At 45.4% G+C, this 26,486-nt stretch overlaps 2 protein-coding genes across 2 annotated transcripts in view; one reads left to right on the top strand and one right to left on the bottom strand.

The window, feature by feature from the left end:
• Positions 1 to 16,264, top strand: part of ESR2 (estrogen receptor 2 (ER beta)) — a 42,491-nt gene extending 26,227 nt beyond the window's left edge. The window contains exons 8-10 of the mRNA XM_005874034.2: positions 5,011 to 5,144; positions 11,876 to 12,056; positions 13,459 to 16,264. Of these exons, the coding sequence (XP_005874096.1) occupies positions 5,011 to 5,144; positions 11,876 to 12,056; positions 13,459 to 13,657 (514 nt within the window). The 3' untranslated portion in view covers positions 13,658 to 16,264. The remainder of the gene's footprint in view (positions 1 to 5,010; positions 5,145 to 11,875; positions 12,057 to 13,458) is intronic.
• Positions 16,265 to 20,374: 4,110 nt separating this feature from the next.
• Positions 20,375 to 26,486, bottom strand: part of SYNE2 (spectrin repeat containing, nuclear envelope 2) — a 269,558-nt gene continuing 263,446 nt past the window's right edge. The window contains exons 110-115 of the mRNA XM_014545947.1: positions 25,444 to 25,644; positions 24,131 to 24,259; positions 22,864 to 23,055; positions 22,023 to 22,109; positions 21,591 to 21,640; positions 20,375 to 21,349 (exon numbers count right to left, since the gene is read on the bottom strand). Of these exons, the coding sequence (XP_014401433.1) occupies positions 21,127 to 21,349; positions 21,591 to 21,640; positions 22,023 to 22,109; positions 22,864 to 23,055; positions 24,131 to 24,259; positions 25,444 to 25,644 (882 nt within the window). The 3' untranslated portion in view covers positions 20,375 to 21,126. The remainder of the gene's footprint in view (positions 21,350 to 21,590; positions 21,641 to 22,022; positions 22,110 to 22,863; positions 23,056 to 24,130; positions 24,260 to 25,443; positions 25,645 to 26,486) is intronic.

Raw genomic sequence — 26,486 nt, forward strand, 5'->3', positions numbered from 1 at the left:
CGGCCGGGGCGGGGGCCCCCCCCCCCCACCAGTGCACAAATTTTTGTGCACCTGGCCCAATTCTCCTAGAGGTTAGTGCTGGAGGAAGTGCTGTCCCTTGATGAACCAATAAATTTTCAGACTTGGGATTAAAGTATTTTACTTTTTTGTCTTGATTTCTAAATTAATGCCATACTTAGTGTTAATTTTCAATGACTGTTTCATTCCTGGTTTTTAGTACAATTCACTCTCCTCTTTGTATGGGCTCTTTAACTTCTGCAAGTTTGTGTATAAGTTACTATAAATTGACACAAATTCTAGATAAATTTTAAGTGCAGCTTTTAGTTAATAGAAAAAACACACACAAAGAAGTCATTTGTGGGGGGGGGGCAATGTAGGGGAGGGGGAAAAGGGAAGGGAAAAGAAAAGGCACAGGTGTGCTTCAGGGAGGGGGGCACCAGAAGTCATTGTTTTAAGATACTATTTTAACAGACTCACATTACTCTTTTACAGACTCAAATTACTCTTTATTTTTTAAAATCTTCACCTGAGGATATTTTTCCATTGATTTTTAGAGAGAGTGGAAGAGAGAGAGAAAGACAGAAATATTGATGTGAGAGAAACACATCGATTGGTTGCCTCCTGCACGAGCCCTGACCAGGGTCTGAGCCAGGGAGGAGCCTGCAACCTAGGTACATGCCCTTGAATGGAATTGAACCTGGAATCCTTCGGTCTATAGGCCGACACTCTATCCATTGAGCCAAACCAGCTAGGGCCTCACATTACTCTTTAAAAATATTTGAAAGTATTGTTTACAACATAAATCTAGTTTATTTGACCATAGAAGAGGAGTTCTTGGGAATTGTAAATGCAGACATTGAGCAGGCATTATTTTGGAGTGCCTGTGGATGGTTATTTTTGTTGCCATTCCTGTTATTGTTTTTAACACATTAACTCTGTAAAGTCTAGAATTTCAAATCTAAGATTTTGAGTGCATTTATTATATAGAGAAAAATATGTTTTTATGTAATGAGTATATTTTTGGAGGAGTTGCTTATTCAAAAATATTCAAAATGCTACTTATTCAAAAAATCATAAGGAAATTCTATTATGAAATCCACCGTAAAGACATTCTATTATGAATCTTTTTTACAATGTGAATAAATAATTTTCACACTACTTAAAATAACTGTCTTTTGGTGACTTGTCCTATCAGAGTTCCTTCAAGTGGTGGTATGACCATATAAGCAGTGAATACAATTAAATTAACCCATTTGTGAGACTGAGAATATAATTTCTGCTTCCTTTGCTACTTGTTGAGGCTTCTGCAGAGAGAAAATTTGAACCTACTGAGGATGAGAGGAAAATCCGGTTGTCTCAGCTTATTTCTAACAAGGTAGTTCTTTCAGTAACCGCTAGAATCACAAATTCAGATGAAGATTTACCACAGAATGTGAGCTTCTATTTGCTAAAAAAAAAAATCATATATGCTAAGACACTTGGTGTCCTTAGCATAAACAGAAAACTGTCTAATGTTAAATGTTATTTAAAAAGTCAGAGGAGGTTTGGATCTGGGCTTGGACCCCATTATGAGTGTTTATGGGATTCGTGGAACCATACACATAATTATGAATGTTCTGAGTTTGCATCCACATTAGTTGTGTACCAAATATTCTTCAAGGTACCAACAGAATTTTCACTTCTAAATTTTCAGTTCCCTTTTGTACTCACATTTTCACTTGAGTACAATATTTAAGTTCTTTCCATGCACTAAGCCTTGAGCCCCTCTTCCCATTGCCATCCACACAGAGGTAAACTGAGGTCTACAGCCACATGGATGCTGCCAGTGGATATATAAGTAGGCACAAAATAGTGTACCCCAAAGTGAGGCTTACTCATGTAACATTTTGTCCTTGGTATCAAACAGAATATTTTTCTTTTATAAAAGGGGTGTGGTTATCAAATAATAAGATAGTCCATATGGAACTGCTACTTTAAAATTTTTTTATTGAATTTATTGGGGTGACATTGGTTAATAAGATTATATATGTTTCAAGTGTACAATTTTATAATACATCATCTACATATTGTATTGTGTGTTTACTACCCAAAGTCAAGTCTTCTTCCATGGAACTACTACTTTTTAACTTATAACTAGTTTATGGACAAATGGTGTGCAGTAATTTACCATGAGTAGACTGGTTTGATTTTATGTTTCAAGTGTACAATTTTATAATACATCATTGTGTGTTTACTACCCAAAGTCAAGTCTTCTTCCGTGGAACTACTACTTTTTAACTTATAACTAGTTTATGGACAAATGGTGTGCAGTAATTTACCATGAGTAGACTGGTTTGATTGACATATTGTTTCAACATTTTAACATTCAACTCATATACCCTCTGTCGTGAATTCAAATATTTTAATCCTGTCCTAATTTCTTACACATAATTCACTGTCAATCGTAGTTACAATTATATAGAGCTCACTAATTTGTTAAAGTGCTTCCTCACTCTGTTCTGCATAATTCTCTCCATGTGTAACTTTATTAGGGTATCATTTAGGAGGTATTGTGCCTTATTGATCCTATATTGCTCATTTATTTTCTACAGCCTGTGAGATAAAGTATTGTAACTTTGCCACTCCGTGAATGAAATGGTTGGCTATCACACCTCCTAGAGAAAGCAATCAGACTTAGCTCTTTAGAGCTGGCTTAGAAATTCACCTTCTCCATGAGGTACACATGTTCTGATTACTGTTAGTTACAGCATTTGTCAAAGCTTATGCTCTAAGATGTAAACTCTTCCTTCATTTCTGAAATATGAATTTGCATTAAATATGGCATGTATTTTAATGAGGAAAGGGTACTAATTTCAATGTTTATGGACCTGTTCTTAGGCATTGGTGATAACTTCTATAAATAGGGTTGATTTCAGATGAGTCCCCTTATACTACTTAGGGTTGGTGGTGAGCGTGTGTATGTGCGTGCACACACATGTGCGCTGGTGTGTGCATGAACTCACCTGTGACTGAGTTTCACAGAAGAATAAAGAAGCAACCATTATTCAGGAGTTCGTGGATTTTTTTGTTTTTGCCTCCAGAGATATTTTAAAACCAGCTTTTTCCCAGTATAAGATGTCCTCAAGCCCAATAATCATAATTTCCAGTATTGCTTACCCCTAGGCAGAGTGATTTGATGGTGTGGCATGAGGGGTAATTAGTGAAAAAGTATTTCTTGTGCCTCTGCTATGTGCAGGACATGCGTTGTCCTTACTGGACACTTGCAGCGGGCTGCCTGGGGAAGTGCAGAGCAGGGAGGGAGTAGGCTAGGGTGTGCGGAGGGATAGGGGTTTCCTACAGATTTTAGCACCCTTTGTCAGGGCTCTGATTCTCCAAGGTGGCCTTTCCCTAGGAGTGACTTCAGGACACTGGTGGTTTCATTATTTAACTAGAGGCCCGGTGCACGAATTCGTACATGGGTGGGGTCCCTTGGCCTGGCTGGCGATCAGGGCCAATCAGGGATGTCTTGCCTAGTCCCGATCAGGGCTGGCCGGCCGGGGGGAGGGACCGTGGGAGGTTGGCTGTGGGAGCACACTGACCACCAGGGGGCAGCTCCTGTATTGAGCATCTTCCCCCTGGTGGTCAGTGTGTGTCATAGTGACCAGTCATTCGGTCAACTGGTCATAACGGCTGCTTAGGCTTTTATATATATAGATGAGTGCACTTTCAGAAAGTCTCAGCTGGTTGCAGAAGTTGCCATGCTTGCTTGCCAAAGTGAGCAGTTTGCATGCTTGTAGCTTTGTGTAGGTGAGTCTGGGGGTATGAGGTTTCGAATGCTGTGGAATGCAGGGTCCTGGTGAGCTGCTGTCCTAGCATAGCACTGTCCGGGAAGGGCTTCCCCAGGTTTGGCAGTACCCGCTGGTGTCTGTTTATTTGAATTCTACAGACTCCCTTCCTCAACCACCACCATCTCCGTAAATGGCCTGGCTTGGGGTTGGGGGAAGGAAGAGGGGAATAGTCAGTTCTTTGAAGATCTCAAATCTCCCCGGGGCTGCTACGGAGACTGAAAATGAAACTCAAAGAAACCCATGGCTGCCCTTTACTGTTTGCCACAGGTTTTTAGAAGCAAATGAAAGTTTTGTAGCATAATCATCTAACTGCTTATCAAGGACTTCCAATAACTCTTAAGACAAATGATGATAGACATTTTTGGGGAGCAGTGAGGCAGAATAATAAGTGTCTGGTGGGAGTTAATTGAAGCTGGTATTTTCTAGCTGGTATTTTAAAGTAATTTATTTCAAATGTATACTTAAAGAATCATTTCTTTAAGGAGTGCTGAAAAGAATTTTGATTTTATGTTTCAAAGTTTGTCTAAAACTGTTGCTTAAAAATAATCTTTGGCAAGTCAGAAATTTCCATGTCTCCATCTCTCTGCCTTTTCTAATTCTAATCTATCTTCTCTCATTGTGATTTCTTTGTATGTCATGCTAACTTTTTTCAAATTACATTTACACATCTCTTAGTTGCCCCTCCAGTTTCCAAATGACCACCAGGAAATGAGAGTTAAACCCTAGATATGAAGGGTTATTTCGTCTTGGGATATTAGCTTCTGTAATGGTCAATCTTCCTCATGAACACTTTAGAGCCATCTCATGGGGCCATGGAATGTCTCACTTGAGTAATATGTGTCATGTCACAGGCTGGTTGGCTGACATGGTTTAGATTACCAACAAAAATGTTATTCCTTTAAGATAACATTTATGAGCAGGTAGAAGAAAAATGTAGTTCCAATGCAGGCTTTTGCCTAAATAGTATTTATTCAAGTGTTTAATTTTGGTATTTATAGGAAATGCCCTGTTCTCTTTATAAGAAGATAATTCTGATAATTTCATATCGCTGGGTGTGGTCTCATCACCACCTTGTTATAGTTAAAACATGTACAAATTGAAATTTAAGTTTAAAAAGAAAATACTCCTTATTGCCTTTGTTGGTGGCTGTGATTTTCTTAAATTTCCAAATGAACTATTGTAGGGATGAAGGGAAATGCGTGGAAGGAATTCTGGAAATCTTTGACATGCTCCTGGCAACGACTTCAAGGTTTCGTGAGTTAAAACTCCAACACAACGAGTATCTCTGTGTCAAGGCCATGATCCTCCTGAACTCCAGTGAGTAACCCACAGCTGGGCCGTGTTTTATTGGGAAGGGGAGAGTATTGAACTTCTTATTTTATTTAAAAAGGGGAAAATGGCTTTCTTTCTGACTTCTCTGTTAGGAATTTAAACTGTTATTAACTTGAATATAAATTGTTCAATGGGCAAATTACCAGTATTAATTTAAAAAGTGGCTCAAGCCACTTTACTGGAAAAGAGAAAAACGAACTTTAAAATGTTTACCGTTCAGCCTTTTTCAATATTTATGCAGACATTGTAAATGGTTGACATGCATTTGTATTTTCTCTTTTGAGTTCTGCTTTTACAGATTCATTTGTTCATTCAATGGTTCACTCAGTAAAGACGTTATAAATATAGTCCTGCCTTCAAGTAGCTCATGGTGGAGGGAGTGCTATAATAAAGCGTGTACAGAGGACTACAGGAAAGAGAGAGATGTTGGAGTGCTTGTAGAAGGGGGTGCGGTTTGCATGAGTCTTTATTGATGGGCAGGTGGAAGAAATAAGTGTGGAGGAATGAAAGGACCTGGGTGAGCCAGGAGCTGCAAGTCACGCAGTGGCAGAGCAGAGGGAGGTGGACAGGGCTGTACAATGCATGGCTGAAGATTCACTGCCTGCCTTGGGCTGGGAACTGCTGCCTGGGGCATCGAGCAGCCCTGGAAGAGGTTCAGATGGGAGTATCATGGACAGGGCCTTCTTGAAAGGTTATCCTGGTTTCCATGTGGGGGACTGACTGGAGAGGGGGGAGACCGAGGCATGGTGCCCAGTCAGAGTTGAGAGTGACGAGAGCCTAAACTAACGTGGTGGAGGGGCCAGGAAGGAAGGGGCCTGCCTTGAGGGAAATATAGGGTTAGAGGTGGGAAATTAGGAAGGTCATATCTAAGATATGATTATGTTGTAGCTTTGCTGTTTTTATTTCTTATGTAAATAATATTCGGTTATTGTAAACATTCTAACAAAAGCAGAACATAAGGAAGAAAACAAAAATTACTAGGAATCCCCCCATAAGAAAACCACCATAACTTTGGTGACCATTCTTTAACAGGTCTATCGATCAATTGACAGATAAATATATAATAACTAGATGCCTGATGCACGAAATTCATGCAAGAGTGGGCCTTCACAGCCGCGGGCGGCTGCCTGGATCCCTCCCTCACAGCCATGGGCGGCTGCCTTGATCGTATGGCTGCAGCCCCGGCTTAGTCTGGAGGGACGTCAGGTCTAATTAGCATATTATGCTTTTAGTATTATAGATAAAGAAATATATGTACATACTTAGTACTAAAAGCATAATATGCTAATTAGACCAGACGTCCTTTTGGACAACCTTCCAGATGAAGCCGGGGCTGCGAGGGAAACCCAGGTCCTGATTGCCTGCTGGCAGCTGAAGGAAAGCCTGGGTCCCAGGTGCCTGCCAGTGGCTGGAGGAAAGCCTGGGTTCTGGGTGCCTGCTGGCGGCCGGAGGGAAACCAAGGCCCCAGGTACCAGAGGGAAGCCAGTGCCAGCAGCCAGGGGAAGGAAGGCCTACTCTTGCATGAATTTTGTGCACCGAGCCTCCAGGCCTCCAGTCTATATATATAAAAGCCTAAGCAACTATTATGACTGGACAACAGGATGGTAGCTATGATGTGCACTGAGCACTAGGGGGCAGATGCTCAATGCAGGAGCTGCCCCCCTGGTGGTCAGTGCACTCCCACGGCCAACCTCCTGCAGCTGACCAACCTCCCCCAGTCCCTCTCCCTGGCTGGCCTGCTCCGATTGCTGGCCAGGCTGAGGGACCCCATCCTTGCACGAATTTATGCACTGGGCCTGTAGTTTTACATAAACAGCATAGCATCTTATGTAAAAAATTATGGGTACTTTGAAAGAGTACCCATAATTGCCTTTGCTTAACTTTTCTACCCCAACACCAAATAGTTCATCTTAACCATAGTGTTGACTTTGTACCTTCTCCCATCTTTTATTTTTTTTTTTTTTTTAATTTCTTTATTGGTTAAGGCCTCCTCCCATCTTTTAATAATAATTTAAAATAAAACTTCACAGCCCTGGCTGGTGTGCTGAGTGGTTAGAGTGTTGTCCCAGCACTCACTGTCCAGGGCTGTGAGGTATTATTCCCAGTCAGGGCACATACACAGGTTGAGGGTTTGATACCCAGCTGGGGCGTGTACAGGAGGCAACTGATTGATGTCTCTCTGTTTCTCTCTCCCCCTCCTTTCCCTCCCTCTCTAGAATCAATGAAAAAAACACACATATCCTTGGGTGAGGATTAAAAAAAATAATAATACCTCACTTCTAACATATACAAAGGTAGGCTTTTCATTTTTAAAAAGTTGGGACACTATATAAAATAGTTCTCCGTATCTTGCTTTTTTACTTTTCAAAATGCTATGAAATCCCTTCAGGTCAACTAGGAGAGAGCTAAGTTAATCTTTCCAGTGAGGGCATTGTCTAAATCAGCGGTCGCCAACCTTTCGGACCTCACAGACCACCAGTGGTCCGAGGACCGTCGGTTGGTGACCACTGCTCCAAAGGTTTCCTTAAACCAGCGGTCACCAACCTTTCAGACCTCATGGACCACCAGTGGCCCGCGGACCACTGGTTGGCAACCGCTGGTCTAAATTGTTCAATCACTTACTTAATATACAGTTCTTTTTTTCTCTACCATTATAAATATTGCTGCAATAGAGATGTGTTATTTTGCACACTTTTCTAAGTTTGCATATCGTTTTCATACTGTTCAGTTTACTGTTTACGTGGTATTTACTTGGTCCACCTGCTATACCAGGTATGGATTGTTTTGCTTAGCTATTTACTCTTGTTGGACCTTTCATTATTATTTCTTCTTTCTCAAATAATATGTATGTCCAAGTTCTAATCCTCAACTAAGGACTTACGGATCCCTTCCTTTGGGGTTTTATTACCTAGATTTTATCCAATCTTAGTGTTTAATGTTTGAAAGAATAGGAATTTGTGATATCATATTATGCCACTTTATTTATTTATTTTTATGTTCAATGGTCCATTCATTCATTGTATATATTTATTTATTTAATTGATTTTATTGGAGTGACATTGGTTCACAAAACCATCCAGGTTTCAAGTGTACAACTCAACAAAACATCATCTACACACGGCATCATGCACCCATGGCCCAAAGCAAAGTCTCTTTCATTCCCATTTATCCCTACTTTGTCCAAATCCACATGTCCCCACCCCCCTTTTCTTCTGGCCATCACCACACTGTTATCTGTGTTTATGTGTTGTGTATATGTGTCTTTTGGCTAATCCCTTCACGGTCTTTCATCCAGCCCCACAACCCTCCTCCCTTCTGACAGCTGTCAGTCTGTTCCATGTAACCATGCTTCTGTTTCTATTTTGTTCATTGGAGCCAAAGCAGCAGTTCCTGAAGCCAAAACTGAATGAGATGCTGTTGAGGAGATTACTGGACAGGGGTGGGTGGGGTTAGGTCTTGAAGAAGAGAGGAGAGAAGAAAAGAGTAGAGCGAGTAGAGAAGGAATCTGAATGTCATGTGAGGCTCAGAGGCCCTGAAGACAACTATTGGGTGTTTTCTCCTTGGGTAAATCTGGCCTCACCTACCTGACAGGGCATGCCCCTTGAACCTGGTACACTCCCTACCTCAGTTCTGGAAAGCAAGCAGTTTGAGTAGAAATGATAAATTATTGGACAATGAAAACTGTAGAGAAAGTCAAGAAGACTCCTAAATGCTTTGGGGCTTCTGGCATCTTCTTGACATTTACTGTTACCATTCACCTTTTATAAAACAATACAAAGGCCCAGCCGTAACCGGTTTGGCTCAGTGGATAGAGCGTTGGCCTGCGGACTGAAAGGTCCCAGATTCGATTCCGGTCAAGGGCATGTACCTTGGTTGTGGGCACATCCCCAGTAGGAGGTGTGCAGGAGGCAGTTGATCGATGTCTCTCTCTCATCGATGTTTCTAACTCTCTATCTCTCTCCCTTCCTCTCTGTAAAATCAATAAAATATATTTAAAAAAATACAAAGGCCCAGCTTACATCAGCAATTAAGTTGATGTGCCTAGAGGAAATGTCCAGCTGGGACATTGGGAATTGATCATGGAAAAAAATAAACTTTTACTGGTCTCTTTCAACCCACCTACAGATATCACCTGACGTGTGCTGCCACTTCTATCTTTGTTAAAGGGAAGATTTACTTGAGAAGTATAGTCCCACGTTGGCACAGGAGGAACAGCCAATGCCACAGTATGGGGCTTCTCTTACCTTCAGAAGTTGTTTAGAACTCATTTCTGTGCAGCAAAGTGCTCCTTAGAAAGCAGTTTCCTTGTTGTTACAACACATTGCAGTAGAAAGCCTTCTGTTTGGCAAGGCTCCTTACGGTCCTTCTAGCCTGTGAGACATCATATTGTGTTGTTGTGAAAGCTAAAAGCATCATCTGTGCAAATGGGAGACTAAGGCTATGGCGTCCCGGCAGCATCTGACAGACTGTCAACATTTGAGAGAATTACAGAGGGTGAGGCAGGCATGTGATGTAATTACCACTCATGGCAGTAAATGACTAGCGTTTGTTTATGGTAAATCCAAATTTAAGAAATCTTCCTTTAGGAAAGTTCCTTTCTTGTTGGTAGTAGTCATAACAGTTGTCAAGATGAATTTAATCTGTTCAGCTGGTAGAAAGTGGGATTCTGTTTCTATTGGAAAGTTTCCACTGATAGGAGAGGTGGGTCTTTTCTATGCTAGATTTTAGACATCTGGAGGCATAGGCTTTTTTCTTCTGGATTATTTGTAACATTAAATTAAAAGCATAAGCAAGGACAGAGTCCACTTTCTCTCCTTACATTTTAGAAACTCTGACAGAGTGTATGAAACAGACCTTGAAGCTGGGGTCAGTTTTAAGGAAAGGAAGCTTAAAACAATTTCTCCATATTTTCATTTGATTAATAATTTTCCATGGTATACCTAAAATATGCCTTAGCATGCATATTTATCATTTCAATTATGATGGCGTGATTGGCTAAAAATTGCAAAAATTTGAACCTATGGGATTCATTCTAATTCTTCCATTTATGAGCATTTCTTTCACACCAGTCATGGCACTAGGTGATGGGTCTGTGCTCTTGAAGTGCTTATGTCCAATTTCTTTGGGGGTGGGGCATATGTGAAGACATCCAGCTTTCAGATCAGGGGAAGCTTCCAGAAGGAAGTTCAAGCAAGCTGGGATCTGAAGGAGGAATGAATATAGATAACAAGAGTAGGGAGAGAGGAGGATGATAAGAGAGTTCCTAAGCAGAAAGTTTAGCATGTTCAGGGCATCACCTGTTCAAGGAATTGAAGTTAAGTTTCAAGGTGAGGTGTGGTGGGAGCTGAGGATGAAAAGAGCAGGGAGAGTCTGGTGCCCTTGAGAACTGTCCCAGTTGGCCTCAACCCCGAGAGCAGATCTGATTTTGGCCATTCAAAGGGGCACGTTGGGGTGAGGTTGGGGCTTGTTTCCTCTGCAGTGGAAGGGCAGGTTACGTGCTGGGGGGGACAGTGGGAGGACTCAGTCCCTGTGGAAAAGGAGGTGAGCAGGTGGTTAGTGAAGCAGTTCCGGGCAGTTTAAAAGACGGATATTTTAAATCTGCATCATGAGACATTATGGAGGGATGTGCCGCAGGGATGTGGTGAAGCACTACACTTGCATAATTTGGTTCAGTATGTCCCTTGCCTTAATTGAACTGAAAATGCCAATAAAAATAGAGAACAAAAATTGCCAAAACAGATTCGGTGGGTGATGGAGTACCAACCATCCTTCATTCTCATTACAGTCAAAGATTGACATTTCCCCTGTTGGTTTCATATATTTGCTATTTATAGTTTGAAATTGAAAATCTGGAAGAGAAGCTGGTTATTTTCCTGCTTCCAGGAATCAGGGAGTCAGAGGTTGGGGATGGGGTGGAGGGAAGGAGAGCTACCTGAGCTGTTATTTTGCAACCTTTGGGAGGCCACAGTGTCTCAGATCCTAGAGTCAGAGGGGAATTAAACACAGGGCACCTGGTGGGAAGGTTGTGGAGACCTCAGCAGACATGTGTCTGCAAGCTTTGCTCAATGATGAGGTGAGGTTGGAGGACCTGGGAACTGGTCTTGGGTCAGAGAGCTACAGACAGCGGACATCAAGTAGGTCTGTTGACTCCAGACTGGTGGTCTTCCTGTGCCCAGCAAGGTGCCGCCAGAGGTTGGATGCTCATGGCCTGCACAGAGGTGGCGGTGAGCCTACTGTGACTGTCTACACATGGCACACACGAGGGGGTGGGCGGGAGAAGCTGTGTAGCAGTGGTCAGCAGTTTATGTTTATTAAACTCCCCTTAATGAAGAGCTCTCCAAGGGCTTTCTGACCATCTCTATATGTGTATTTGTTCATGCAATTTAATGAAGAGCTCTCCAGGGGCTAAGAGTATACTTACTCTCACTTTCTGACCATCTCTATATGTGTATTTGTTCATGCAAATGACATTCACCATATAATGGTTTGATACATTTTCAAGGCAAGGCCACAATTCTGGGCCAAATTCAGCCAGGCTTACTCTTCCCATTCAGCCATGGGGCTGGCTCTTGGGACACCACTATCCATGCAGATGTCAGAACCCGTTTGATCATTGCCCTCCTGTCAGGAGAATGTTGGCATGCCTAGTGCCTGAGCACACAACTTCTTTTTCCTTTTCTCAGAGCAGTGAGTCATGGCCTTGATTCTTTGTCTAGGTATGTACCCTTTAGCTGCAGCAGCTCAGGAGGCCGAGAGCAGCCGGAAGCTGACTCACTTGCTGAATGCTGTGACCGATGCTCTGGTCTGGGTGATCGCCAAGAGCGGCATCCCTTCCCAGCAGCAGTCCATCCGCCTGGCTAACCTGCTGATGCTCCTTTCTCACGTCAGGCACGCCAGGTACAATCCGTAAGGGGCCCTTCCCCCCGGTATGTGGCGGGGAAGGGGGCACATGTTCAGAGGGTGGAGAGCTTTGGGAAAAGGGTTTTTAAGTTTGAGGTGGATACAGTAGAATTGTGGCCTTTAAAGGACGATGAAGCCCTGAAAGGGAATGGGGCTCTTCATCAGGGCACACACCTGTAACCAAAGGTCAGCACATGGTAGGCACCGAACGGCTGGCACGTGGCTCCTTACAGGATCTTTGTGGCATCCTGTGGTGGCTCATCTAATTCTTAGTTGCTGGGGATTTTAGCTTGTTTATGGAGTTCAAAAAGGGGCAGGTTCTTCCTTAAAGTGACCTGCCACCCATCCCTGCACCACCTAGGGCTGGAGTCCCCAGGTCATTTCCTTAAAGAGGTTAAACCCAGCTTTCCTAGAGCAACTCCTGAGCTCTGTGTTCTGGGGGAGTGCACAAAGCCCTCCCTGAGAGCTGTTCTCTCCTTGCGATGGCACCAGGACATAAGGATGAGACCTGAGAACTGGTGAGTCCGCAGTTCTTAGGAAGGCAGGGCCGCGGTAGTGCTGAGGGACGTCCCATGGTGGCTTTGTCTCACCCAGGATGAGGGTGCTTGCCCTGGGGCTGGAAGAGGGGAGATAAGGAGGAAAGTCTAGGGGCCATGGGGAGGAACACATGCCCCTCAAGAATTTTAACAAGGGTTAAGAAATGAGAACAGCCTCTGCCTCTGTTTAATGATCATTCTGCACACAACCATTTGCAGAACAAGTAGTCTATCGTAATCCCGGTTTCTGTATTTGCGAATTTGCCCGCTTGCTAAACTTTATTTGTAACCTCCCGATTGATTACTCACGGCACTTTCGTGATCACTTGGGGACAGTCACAGAGTGGCAAAGCATTCGAGTGGCCTGTGCTTACATCCCCAGCCGAGGTCAACCAAGGCCATGCTCTGCCTTCCTTACGCTGCAGCAAGTGTTCCTCATGTGGCCTATTTAGTGCCATGTGTTTGCATTTTTGTTGTTGGAGATTTCAGTGTCCACAAATGGCCTCCATGCATAGTACCAAAGTGCTGTATAGTGTTCCCAAGGCTCTCAGGACCCTAACCCTGCATTTCCCTCAGGAGCAATGGTTCAGCCAACCCAGTGCCTGCAGTGACTACCATGAATAAATGAGTATCGATTGCACGCTGTGCCAGGCACTGCCAGGCCATTGTGGGTGGGTGATGGGACACAGAGGTCATAGGGCATTGTCCTCGCCCTTGAGTGTAGATTATTGAAGGAGCCAGATGCAAAAGCCATAGAACAAAGGGCTTAGGGAAGTGCGTGTGTCCGAGTGTGTGCTCGACTTACGTTGAGTTCCTGGGGCTGCATCACAGGACAGAATCTCAGTACCTTTTTGTCCCCATAGCAACAAGGGAATGGAACACCTGCTCAGCATGAAGTGCAAAAACGTGGTCCCAGTCTACGACCTGCTGCTGGAGATGCTGAATGCCCACACGCTTCATGGGTGCAAGTCCTTGGTCACGGAGTCTGAGTGCAGCCCAGCAGAGAAGAGTAAGAGCAAAGAGGGCTCTCAGAACCCCTGTCTCAGTGAAGACCAGCCCTGAGGTGAACAGGCTGCAGAGGTAGCGGCTGAAGCGTGAGCTCCGGTGCGATCGTGAGCTCCATCGCGATGGGCGGGCTTCGTCTTTCTGTTGCTCCCTCCTCAGTCACGGTGGGTTCAGTCTGTACCATCCTTTCCCGACCTCCCTACTTCCCAGGAGTCGGGGCGACTAGGGGCGCGCTGGGATGCAGTTTGTCTTGCTGGGCCTCATAGGATATCAGTGTGGTCCCTTTTTTACTTTCCATTTTTTCCCCACCCCTTTGGGAAAAACATCTTGGAAGTTTTGGAATGCACGGTGGGAATCGGGCTTGGAAGGGTTGAGAGAACGTGGCACTTGTAGGAAGTAGACTCCTACTTCCTACAAGTGCCTCAGTGTTACAGCCTCAGTGAGATTCAATACAACCTTTATTGTGTGACCTCACCTGCCTTTTAGGATAGACCTTTGTAAGCTCTCTCTGGACCGCTTGAATGCAGGGCTGAAAACCTCCTGCCTCACAGGCCTGGGAGGACTGATGTCAGCACTGTTCTGCTGAGGGACAGAGGGACTGTGACTAGGGAGCCAGTGCTCCAGCTAGGATGGGAGCCAGGTTCTTCCCCAGACCTTGCTGCCCTCTTCGTTCCCTCCTGATGCGCATTCAGAGAGCCTGCTCATTGTGTGTGTGTGTGTGTGTGTGTGTGTGTGTGTGTGTGTGTGTGTGATCACGTTCATGGAGGACTGTGGAGATTTAAATCTCTCTGCCCCTGGAGTTGCCCTTCCATAAAAACTCTCTTGTCCCAAAGGGCCGGGTGTATGTGCTGGGAAAGGTGCTGTTTGCAGGAACAGGGTTCTGTCCTGTGGGTATGGGTGGCAGCCACGGTTTCCTGGGCAGCCACAGCCATCCAGAGGCACGGCTGTGTGTGTGCCAGGCACCCCGTCCTAGGGAAGGGTGAACAACTAGTGTGTCAGGTTTAGAGTCAAACTGTTCCAACTTGAACAAGACCTGGTTTGTGAACTTGACATGAAGAAGAGAATAATTACTTATAGCAAGAGAATTCTTTACACCCTCGGGCTCTTTTAAAATATTTTCTTATCAGAATATTTATATGGTGGACTGGGTGAAATAGAAACATCAGAATATTTATATGGTAGACTGGGCGAAATGGAAACTTAGTAAAATCTTAGTTTTTATTCCAAGCAGAACATAAATAGGACATTATGATAAGGCACCTCAAATTACAATTTTAACTTACTTTTTAATAATGGAAATTTTCAGGAACATAGTGAATGCATAAAATGAGTTACATCTATGTTTTGAAAGTGAGCAATTAAATAATCATGTGTGATTTTTGTGGTTTTAAAAAATTACCTTGTGATATGAGATTAAACACATTTTCTTCTTGAAAATAGGTTTACTGTGGCTAGCACGCTCTGTATTTACTAAGTCATTAGGATAATTCAATGATATAAAGGTTGGTTACTGCTAGGGAGACCTTGAATACGTCTTAATTTTGATATTGGTGCAATTTTATTAAAAGTTGAGCAGAACTGTTTCAGAAACACTGGGACATACATCTAGAGAACACACCATTGTCTATATTCTGAGGTGGTCTGAAATTATTCTTAATGACTCAGTGTTACAGCCTCAGTGAGATTCAATACAGAAAATAAGCTTGATTGTTTAGGGACCAGGGAACCAGTGTGATCTGGGTCAATTTTACTTCTTTCTGAGTAGCTTAGAAGCCCCATGACAAATAGAGGGGGACGGGAGGCAAAGAAGATAGCCTAGCCTTGAACAGTTCTTTGCCGATGAAATTCTCTTAATTGTATGTATAAAAGAGATAACAGGTTAAAAGCAAAGCAAAACAACAACAAAAAACAGAATGAGGTAATGGAATGAAGGTCTTTAGGTTGATTATTGATGCCCAAGGTGGGCACCGGGCTGGACTCGCATCTAATCAAGCAGCTTTCCCTGCCACGCCTGTGCTGATCCAGACTAGTGCACGCTCTTAGGAAAACTCATCAGTGCCCACGACTCCCTGTTCACAGATATTCCTGATGCTTCTCGAGGCTGCGCCTTCCACTGCATTTGGACGCAGCGCATCAGGGGGATGTACCATCTTGGTAACCTCTTCCTGGCTCAGGCCTCACTTGCGTGTGCTGGGGACGCAGGTTGTTTAGCCCAACCTGAGGGGCCTACTTGGTACTGGGCCTGGGCCAAGTAGGCTGTTGAGATAGCATGGTCTATAGTTTAAAGTTTTTTGTTTGTTTTTGTTTTAATATTCAAGGGCATTTTCCCACTTTCAGATGAAGTGTTTTGAGTCTCTGTGCCCATCTGCTCCAAAAATATCCTCTAAGACATTTCTAAGAACCACCAGTGTGCAATATCAGGCTGCCATTTTTACATGTTTTGGGGAAACTCATCAATGTCCATTTTAAAGATTTTATTTTAATAGCACTTTCTTTTTAAATGTCTTTTTGCAGGGTATCCATCCCCCAAAATGGTCCATGGACAATTTAAAATTCTCCCATAGCTATGCAAGGGTTTCAGTGTTTTCAAGTTCAGTCTTTAAAAGGAATTAACTAGGGCAGGGGTGGGGAACGTCCGGCCCAAGGGCCATATAAGACCTGTGAAATCATTTGGTCTGGCCCTGCCAAGGCATTAGGGGTGAGTTAATTAATTGTTTGACCAAATATAACAGGCTAATTTTTAAGTTGATAATTTTGTATGGCCCACGAATGATGATATAAATATCCAAATGGCCCTTGGCAGAAAAAAAGTTCCCTATCCCTGAACTAGGGGGAGTAGGAGCTGACAACTATCAACAGGAATTGAGTATTGAAAAACAAAAACCCACCCAACTGCACTTGTTAAAAAATCTTCACCTGAGGATATTTTCCCCATTGATTTCTAGAGAGAGTGGAAGGGGGGGGGGAGGGAGGGGGGAGATGGGAAGAAGGAAGGAGGGATAGAGAGAGAGAAACATCCACACGAGAGAGACACATCAATTGGTTGCTTCCCACATGTCCTTTGGTTCTCGAGCTAATGCTCTAACCAGCTAGGGCCCAACTACACCTTAATGTGTGATGGGACAGTGATCCACTGTTTTGATATTTAAATCATCATTTAATATGAGAAACTTATTTTGTGGGAATGAGTGGGATTTGTGCTTATTTCCAAACATGAGGGTCTAATATGGAGTCATATAGGCAAATTTCAATTATATAACCACCATGGACTATTCTCAATGGACTATTCTCTTAGCACAGTGTTCACTCAGGTTCCTCGGAGAGAGCAGGCAGTGCCTGAGGGGGACTGTGTGGGCACCCAGAGCTGCGCTGTGTTTTCACATGTTGTTCTAACCGCACCACCTCCCCCCTCACCACACCCCCTCGGTCTGGCCTGTCACATGCTTGCTGTCCACCAGGACTCCCTACAAAGGATTCAACCCTAAAATAATTTTGAAGAGATTTTTCCTGACACATTGAAGTGGGATCAGAGGATTATCGTTTGTCAGCCTCATAAGAGCAGGTCTGGAGGCTAACTGTATAAAAACAAAACTCTAAGTCGAAAGCTCTGCAGTGAACCCCCCTTTATTTGGATTACTTCCCCTGCTAACTCAGCTGGAAGGACAGTTATTTCAGATGTCAGTAAAAAACAATCAGTTTCCAATTCTTGGCAGAGCTATATTATATGTTCATAGATATAAGCCATCTTCTAGCATGTGACAATCAAGTTTGGTTGTATTTAAATTGGCTGAGGGACTTGGATAAGTTGACACCTCTTCAAGGTGAACCTTCCATTTCTAGGTCTGTTTTGAAACCAACCATTTTTAAAAAATAAGATTTGACACATTTCTCTAAGCACTAAAAACCTTTTAAAAACAGTAAAGGTTATGTGAAGGGAATTGTAAAAATACATCACTTAGTACCTAAAAATATTTGAGCAACACTTACTGTGTGCCAGACATAGTTCTCAGTGCCTCACCCATCCAGTTAATCCTCACAGCAATGACTGTTGTCCTCTCTTTTTGGCTGTGGAAGCCAGAGAGGATAAGCAAACTTGCTCAAGGTCACTCAGGGAATAAGTGACAGAACTGAATGCAGGCCATGCAGTTTAACTAGTTAAAAGCAGCCTGACAAGCATGGCCGCTCTGGCTTCAGTGGGGCCTGCTTGTGGTGGGGCCGGCCCCAATTTCTGGAACACCCTTCTAGATAACAAGTTCCGTCCCATCTTTTACACACGTGTAAATTAAAGGCCAGAGGGGTAAACTGACCTGCCCACGGTCAATAAGCCTACATCGGGCAACGCTTAGGCCAGATTTCGTCTTCTGGTTAGCATGGTCCCTGCTGCAGGGCTTGCTCTGAAGAGCCTCAGTGCGTAAGGGAGAGACGGCTAAGTTACAATTGCCTACCTTCTCAGCTTAGATGGGGTTCACATGAACTTTTACAGAATAGCATCCTTTTTTTTTTTAAATACATTTTTATTGATTTCAGAGAGGAAGGGAGAGGGAGAGAGAGATAGAAACATCAATGATGAGAACCATTGATTGGCTGCCTCCTGCACGCCCCCACTGGGGATCAAGCCCGCAACCCAGGCATGTGCCCTGACTGGGAATCGAACCCGAGACCCTTCAGTCCGCAGGCCGACACTCTATCCGCTGAGCCAAACCGGCTAGGGCCAGAATAGCATCCTTGACAGGTGGAAAAAATAAGATGCATTTTGTTATTCCAGTCCTCCCATCCTGGGCTCATCAGCTAGTAGGTAGTACCGCCCTCACCTCCTCTTATCTGTTACTGCTTTCCCCAGGTGCAGTTTCTTGGAAGTTTACCAGTTTACTCATGTAAAATTCTCACATCTTTTAGGCACTGCTGATTCCCTGCGGAGCTTGGTTTCCTATAGTGTGAAACATATGCTTTTTATTCTTTGTAGCTCTCCAAGTTGCTGGAATTGGGGCTGTAGTGGCAGCTCTAAAGATATGCATTCTTTGTGATATGTGATCTTATAACCCTTTTTCTTGCTTTGGAGTCGAGGATCCTATTCATTTGTGGGCCAGTCACTGTTATGTGATGTGGGTTTCCTTGATGGGCCAAGGCTTGCGATGCCGACCCAGAACAGTGCCCGTTACCTGCACAGCCTCTGTGGCTGCAGGTGTTCTCTGCGCGGTGTCCACCTGCTGCGGCTCTCGGTCCTGTTACTCTACTCAGTGGCCCTGTGTACCTGAGACTGTTGGCTGCCTATCATTTGTCACTTTTTTCAAATGAATGCTTTGTACCATTAGCAGGCTTTTAAATTTGGGCCTTTTTACAAATGTTTGCTGTTGTGTGAAAGAAGATTTTGAGATCTGCTTTCCGTTCCTCCAGGTACTGCTTTTTCTTTGCTGTGTCCCTTTACTGTCTATGGCATTGTTGCAGAAAGAAGTTTAATGTCACATAAGCTAAATAAAGTGTTTTTCATAATTTTTGTTTTAAAACTGTATTTGTTGGGAGTTGAGCATAAGGATTTTCAGGGAGCGTTGCCATTCTATTCTGAATTCTATTCTATTTTAGGTTTGCAGAGCCTTTTAAGAATTTGATGAAAACCACGGATACTCTTCCTAGAAAAAGGTACATAAACACAAATGCTTGTGTACAACTTCAAGAGTTAAGAATCTCTGACTTATGCTGTTGAACGCTTTTTAAAAAGGTAGCAATTTAATCGTTAGCCAGCTAATCTCACACTTGTGATTTATGACCACAGGTGCTCAAGTAAAATGCAGCCCACAAATATAAATATATAAATTTGGGTAGATTTTCTGTAATTATCTCATCTGAGTCACTTAGTATTAAACCCCACTTTAGGGATGGGGAAAAAAGAATTCATTCATGCTGAAGTTTTCTTAATGAAACGTGCCTTTGTGGTGGGGAACACTAAACCTTGGGACAGTGTCAAGCGGATTAGGTTTAACTAACCTCTGGGGCTGCACTGAGTTTCCTGTAGAAAGGCTCCCCTGGGGGGAGGGTCTTCCTGAGACCTGGTGTGCATAATTAGGCTTCAAAATGCAAACAACACTTCCCTTCCAACTCGGACTCGCCAGAGTCCCTCCTTAGGGGCAGAAAAGGTCTGAGTGGTCACCTCCTTTGGTCAGAGAAGTGAATTATTTTAAAGAATTAAAAGACTCTGAAGTTACTTGGTAAAAAGGTACCTTTCCCTCCATATCTCTTCAACGATCCCTTTCTGTGAGCTGCTTGTGACCTGCCGTCCTGGGGGTGTCTGATCCACAGAAGCGGCGCCTCCTCGGCTTCCCCAGAGGTTTGTTTTGGGAGGAGAGAGGGGACTGAGGTTGCTGCTGAGTCAGTGGTGTCTCCCAAGGGGCAGGTTAGGAGTGGTTAACGAGGAACTGGTTCAGAAACTTCTAACCACCCTCTTTTTTTTAAGTGAAAAATGAGAGCGGTAGTGGGACTGGATGCAAAGCAGATGGCTCTGCCTATGTTTGCTAAACACTATTTGTTCGCTTTGGAGAGAGCTGGGAATAGAAAAATCTGGGTGAAATTATCCTTCCCTGCAGCTCTACAGGGTCACACACCGAGTAACTGCCTCATATAAAGGTGTAGGTCTCTAGATCTCATATTATTCTGTACAACGTTAAGTAAGTAGAATATAAAGCTTATCTCAGAACTAAATAGTTTAAGAATAATTTTTGTGTTCTGGAAGATTACACACACTATTTAGCTGCTTTGTAACATAATCCAGCACAACAAATGTATGGCTATTTTTTGTTTTAATGAGAAACATTGTACATACGACAAACAGCTTCAGGTATCTGTACCAACCCCCCTGTAGCCAAACAGTTAAAACCTGAAGCAGCACTTTGAATGTGAAAAGTCTTATAAAATTAACTTATAAAAACGCCCCTATCAAGTATGTATTTTGGCATTTACTGTACATTAGTCCAAAGCTAAAATCTGATTTTCTTAAAAAAAATCAAAGTTTACATTCATACAGATTCAGCATTGTTAAAAAATATGCACAACACATCCATGCAATATAATCTCTTTAAAAATTTAACGCAATATAAAAGAGCAGACCTAAGTACTGAACAGAACATTTTGGTTTATAACCTGTAGCTCAGAATTGTTAGCTGATTGGAGTAAAATTTAATTCTAAACAGTTAAAATACGATTGTTTTGTTCCATCAGCCAAGGGTGCACGTGAGTTTCCGAACCATTCCTAAGGCAGAATCCGCTTGCTTGTTTCTAGAATATATACTATGTGATGAACACTACTGTTCACCTGACCATATTAGCTACATTTTAATAATGTTTACAAATAAGTCAGAATTCACAAAGTGCTTGGCTCCTGAGGAAACTGCAGTTTCCAGGGATCCCCAAACCAGTCCTCTGGCTGCGCCCGGAGGGAGGTGTCCGCAGCAGGTCCCTGGGCGGTGCTGCCGCTCCGTCACTCACAGGTGGGTCTGGGGCCGTGAGCTGGGCTCCCGAGGACACAGGCTGAGCCTCTATGTGGGGGGTGGGCCGTTGGTGTACCTCAGCATGGGGTAGAAGGACCTGGCGAAGTTGTTGGCCTGCGTGCAGCTGTAGTCCTCCTCGGAGGAGGGCAGCAGGCAGGCCAGGAGCAGCAGCAGCAGGAGCAGCAGCTGCAGGGGCAGTGCCGCCCGGAGCACCCGGGACAGGAAGGAGCGCTGCGGCCGTGAGCGGCCTGGGTCAGCCGGGCCCGGCACCCTGGCAACAGAGAAGGGGGAGAGCTCAGCAGGAGGTCCGGAGGCAGAACCCACTCCCGGTTCCTGACCGCCTGCTCATGTAAGTAAGACGCCCAGGACTGAGATTAAAATGGGACCAACGGCTGGGGTGCAGGTTTGGGAGAGAAGCCTCGCCCTTTCCAGATGGAAGAAAACCGGGTTTTTACAAAGACCTCGATTGTGGCCTTGGTGAGTGGGTGGACAGGGGCATTCAGGGCTGTTACCTGCTGTCTGTCCTGTTCTTGCCTTTGGTAGTTCTCTCTGCTCCGGTCTCCTGGATGAAAACAATCCAGTTAGTGACCTGAATATAATTCTTAGTTCTGTCCGTGAGGAAACATCCTTCCTTAGGTGGGCTTCCTGACAAGCTTTGGCGACTAGAGAACACGTTTGATACGAAGCTCTGTGAGGTAATAGCTGGGTTTGTCGATCTGTTGTTACTGGAGACCGGGAAGCCTCCAGTTGGAGGGCTCCCCTCTTTCCCAACCTGCTACCATCCCAGAGAGGAAGGTGGAGGAAGCCTTTCCCCACTGCGCCGCAGGCTGGAGCAGTCTATGGCGCTATGCGCTCTCTCTGGGGGCCGCACAGTCCCCTGTTCCTGTCCTCTCAGTGGCTTTCGAAACTAATCAGTGCGGTTCTCACAGCGGGAGGGCTCTCACCTTTGCCGGGGAAGCTGGTACGCACACTGCTGGAGGCTGGTCTCCAGCATCCACCTCGTCCAGGCCGGGCAGAGACGGGTCTGGGATCTGCAATCCATACCCCATGAGTCCATTCAGTTCAGGGAAACAGGTTCTGAAGTCTCCACAGCACAAAAACGTGCTTCGTGCAGAGTCTTCATCACACCACCTCCCCTCCCCCAGCTCAAATCTTCCCGGAAGAGGGGCTTTTTCAGACAAAAGGGAATGTATGTAAACAAGGCCAACTTCTTGCATTAAAAACCCACAGCACATGTGGGGGGAGGCTGAGGTCAGCAGGAGCAAGAGGGACAGAAGGAGCTGGCAGTGAGCTTGCGCAAGTGCTGCCGGGACCACGTGCCAGCGAGACCACGTGGTCCTGCTGCACAGGAGGACATGTGGACTCCGGACTGGAAGGGCCACGGTTTGGGTGTTCGTTTGTTCTGAGTTGGGACACATTTTAAAGGCCAGAAAGCAGACAAATGAGAAAGTGGTCAGAGGAGAGTGAGCGGGACAGAGAAGAGGACTTGAAAGTGTGACACGTGAGAAAAGTGAAGGCTCGCGTCTTCAACGTGAAGGCAAGGCAGAAATGGTAGAAGCATTGGAACTGTTCTGAGTAGCCCAGCCCTGCTGAGAGGAAGGCACTCTTGTTCCATCCCTCTTATGCTACAAACGATGAAACAGCTTAAAGGGCTTATGTAATGTTCTAAGGCCACACGGCTAGAGAGGGGTATGACTCGGGACGCCACTCCCACGGTGAGCTTGCGGCCTTCCTGCTTGCATCTGTTATGACATCTTTGTATTTGAAAGCCACCCGGGGACTCACCTGGCTTCCCTGCAAGGACATTAAGTCATGGGACACTTGCTCCAGTAACCGTCTGAGTTTCTTCTCAATGACGTGCACCTTCTCTTCGGCCTCAATGTAGTCTTCTCCGTGCCCCTTAATGAGAAGGCTGTCTGAAATCTCTTGTAGGGAGTTCACCTGAGGTTGACGTTCCATTAGCTCCTTTTCCAGTTGCTAAGGACAGACAAGTGTGAAACGGTGTTTATGCAAAGGGGAGCTAGTGCGGCAGGAGCAGGTGCTCATTCATCAGGGATGAGCGCTGGCTGGTGCTCCACTCCAGAACCTTCCACTCCTCCCGCCTGTGTCCGCAAGCCCAGCATCCCCTGGACAGCAAACTGGCTACACCCTGTCCCTTTTTATTCCTTCTCATTCTGGAGACAACTGTGTTGCTGGAGGAGTCAGAGGAAGAAGTGAGGGGAGACAAGGCCCTTATCGACTAACGGCAGGAGGGCAAGGGAAAATCTAATGAATTGAGAAAAGGCAGCGTCAGCGTACTATTTAGAAATATGAAGGCAGACGGCAAATTTGCTTGTATTGTTGAGGGTGGTTATGTGGCTCTCTCGCTGTCCAATATGGTAGCCACTAGACAACATGTGGCTGTTTAAGTTTAAATTAATTAAGATGAAAAGTTCATTTCCAGTCCCACCAGCCACATTTCAGGGACTCAGTAGCTGTCACACCGGGCAGAGAGCAGACAGAACATTCCGTCACAGAAAGTCCTGTGGGACACAGCGATCCTGCAGAGCGTGGCTTCACAGAGCTTTTAGCACAACGATGTTTTTTAAACAACGACCAGCATTGTGATTAAATGTTAAATATTTAAAATTAAACCACATATAAGTATGTGGATAAAAATGTCCACTTGAGTGCAAATGAGGTCTCATGTTAACACGTTAGTGAGATAAATATATGGAAACACAAGTGACCTCTGAGAAGGAAAACTTTTACTTGGACCACCTGCATCCGATTTCCCCCCAAATGAGCCATATTCACACGGGAGAAAAGTGCTTCAATGGCCTTCAGTGTCTCAGGATATTGCTAAACTTAAACTCCCTTGTCCTCCATTCCTGAGCCTTGAAGACTTCCTGCTCTGGGGCCTGCTCTTCATCCCTGCAGGTCATCCTGCTTCAGAACACAGAGGGGTGCTCAGACACCCACTGGCACTGCTGTTCCCAGAAACTAGGTGAGGCTACCTAAGGAGGACTCCTGACAGGCCAGGAGGTGCAGAGCCGCCCAGGAGAAGACTTACCAGGAGTTCCTCCCGGCACCCCAGGAGAGCCTGGGGGTCTGCCTTTGGGTCAGTGACATAAGCCTGCTGCCTCCGGCTCTCGGCACTCGCCAACCACAGGAGCAGATTCTGACTCAACTGGTGGAAGTCCTTAAAAAACAACACACATCACAGCGTTGGCCATTCGTAAAACGAACTCTCGTCCATGAGAGTCATCTGCTCTTCTTGTCCTATCCAGTGGATAAAAGGCCCCAAAACAAGGAAAGGGGGAAGGAGAGAACACTGGGCACAGCTCCAGGAGGCAGGATGAAATCTGCCAAGTGAAAGGGGCTGACGCAAAGGCGGGGCTTCAGAATGCCCCACCTGCTATGACAGGAAGACCACACAAATGTGCTGGGTTGAGTGGCCAAAGTACACGTAGTTACACAGAAGTGCTATTCCTTGGGATGAATGGTTACCCCTGATGTATAATAACCCAAGGACAGGGCTGCATGTGGGCTTATTGGTGGCTCATGCTCCCTATGATGGGGTTAGAGGTAACCTGGGCTGAGCATTTAGTATGTGTCGGGTGCTGGGCTAAGACTACAAGCATACTGTCCTAAAATGAATCCTGTGATGGAGGCACTAAAATTAATTATATATATATGGCTTAATATGTATCTGCAGAATCAATTACTATCTTCTATATATATAAAAGGCTAATATGCAGTGTCCCCTCAGGAGTTCAACCGGGAGTTCGATTACTCGCTATGACGTGCACTGACCACCAGGGGGTGGCACGGAATGAAGGGAGGTCCCAGCCAGCAGCTGGCAGCTGGGGAAGGAAGGGCCCAGCCAGCACCTGGAAGGCCCTGATCAGCCCTGATTGCCTGCCAGGCCTAGGGACCCTACCCGTGCACAAATTTTGTGCACCGGGACTCTAATTTTTCAGATAAGAAAACTGAGGTCCAGAAGATTCAATGATTTGCCAAAAATTATACAGCTACTAAGGCTGTGGAGCAGGTTAAACTGCTCCTTGTTCCAGGGCCAGGAGCCTTCATGACAAAAGGACAGAGATGGGTTGGAGTGGCATTTCTGACCCCTGGAATGCTTGCTGAAACCCTCACACTATGAGTGGCCTGGGCAGCAGAGCAGGAGACCCAGGGTAAGCATCAGGCTATGAGACAGCAGGTGGGCCTCTTCAGAAACAAATGGCAAAGCACATGTTTCCTAACACAAGACACATTTGGCTGTGCCAACGCAGCCTGACAATGATAAAAATATCCGCCCCTCCCACCCACGTGGGCCTGGCTGTGCCCGGGACTGGGCCTTCAGCGCCAGCTGTGGTGGCGTACCTGGCACTGCATGAGTGACTGCCGCAAGCCCTCTCTCCAGCTCTCCACCGCAGCCCGCGCCGCGTCCCAGTGCAGCCGCAGCTGGCCCACGTTCTCATGGAGCTCTTTGGACTCGCCGCTCCCGGTCTGCAGGAACTCCTTGCTGCTCACGTTGAGAGAGACCACCAAAGCCTTGTAGGTGTCCAAGGCGTTTAATATCTCCTGCCGCAGAAGGAAAGGCTGGGTGAGGCGCTCTGAAGAGAGTGGTGTGGGGTTCACTTAGAACCTCCGTGGGAACAGATCTTCCAAACGCGTTCCCAAGCCGAGGCCACAGAAGCAGGGCGACCTCGCCTATGACTGGCTGGGAAGCGTCAGGTGAAGCAGCTGCCTTACAAGGTCAGTGCACTTGGCCGCTGGGCAGAGAGCAGAGGCCTGTCTCCTGGCCAGCCAGCTCAGCCAGAGGCCAGCTCAGCCGGGCCCGCTGAGCTCTGGCTGGCTTAACACTTCTGGATCAGATTAAAAAAGTCTTGCAGATAAAGTACACTTGGTTACACAGAGTGCTATTCCTTAGGGTGAATGTTTACCCCTGATATATCCATGCACAAGTGAAACAACAGTACAAACACGAAGGCTGCCTGCCCCCTGTCCTGGGTCCTCTTAGAAGCTCAGGCTCATGCCCCTCCCTGGTCCCTGGCCGGGCATTCCAGTACGGTGAAGACTGACTGTGTGGCTGACAGCTCCTAACTGTGTAGTAGAGGAGCCAGATCAGGCCACCCAATCCAGCAGCAGGTGAGCTGGTTACTCCCCCTCCCACCCCACTGCTCCACCACCAGCCTGGACCACACACAGGCTGGAAGGGTGTTGTAAGCTGCCTCTCAGTGGCCACTAGCACCTCTGCAAGAGCCGGCAGGTGCCTCTGAAGTCAGACTTCCCAGCACTGGGCATCTGAGCAACACCTGCCCTGCACTGCGCTGGGCTTTGGGTCCATCTGTAGATGCTCTTCTGAATGAAAACAAAGATCTGCATCCACGTCCCTGCCAGCTGCAGACGTGAAATGGAAGAGA

This window comes from Myotis brandtii, unplaced genomic scaffold (genome assembly GCF_000412655.1).
Source record: "Myotis brandtii unplaced genomic scaffold, ASM41265v1 scaffold423, whole genome shotgun sequence".
Taxonomy (NCBI): Eukaryota; Metazoa; Chordata; class Mammalia; order Chiroptera; family Vespertilionidae; genus Myotis; species Myotis brandtii.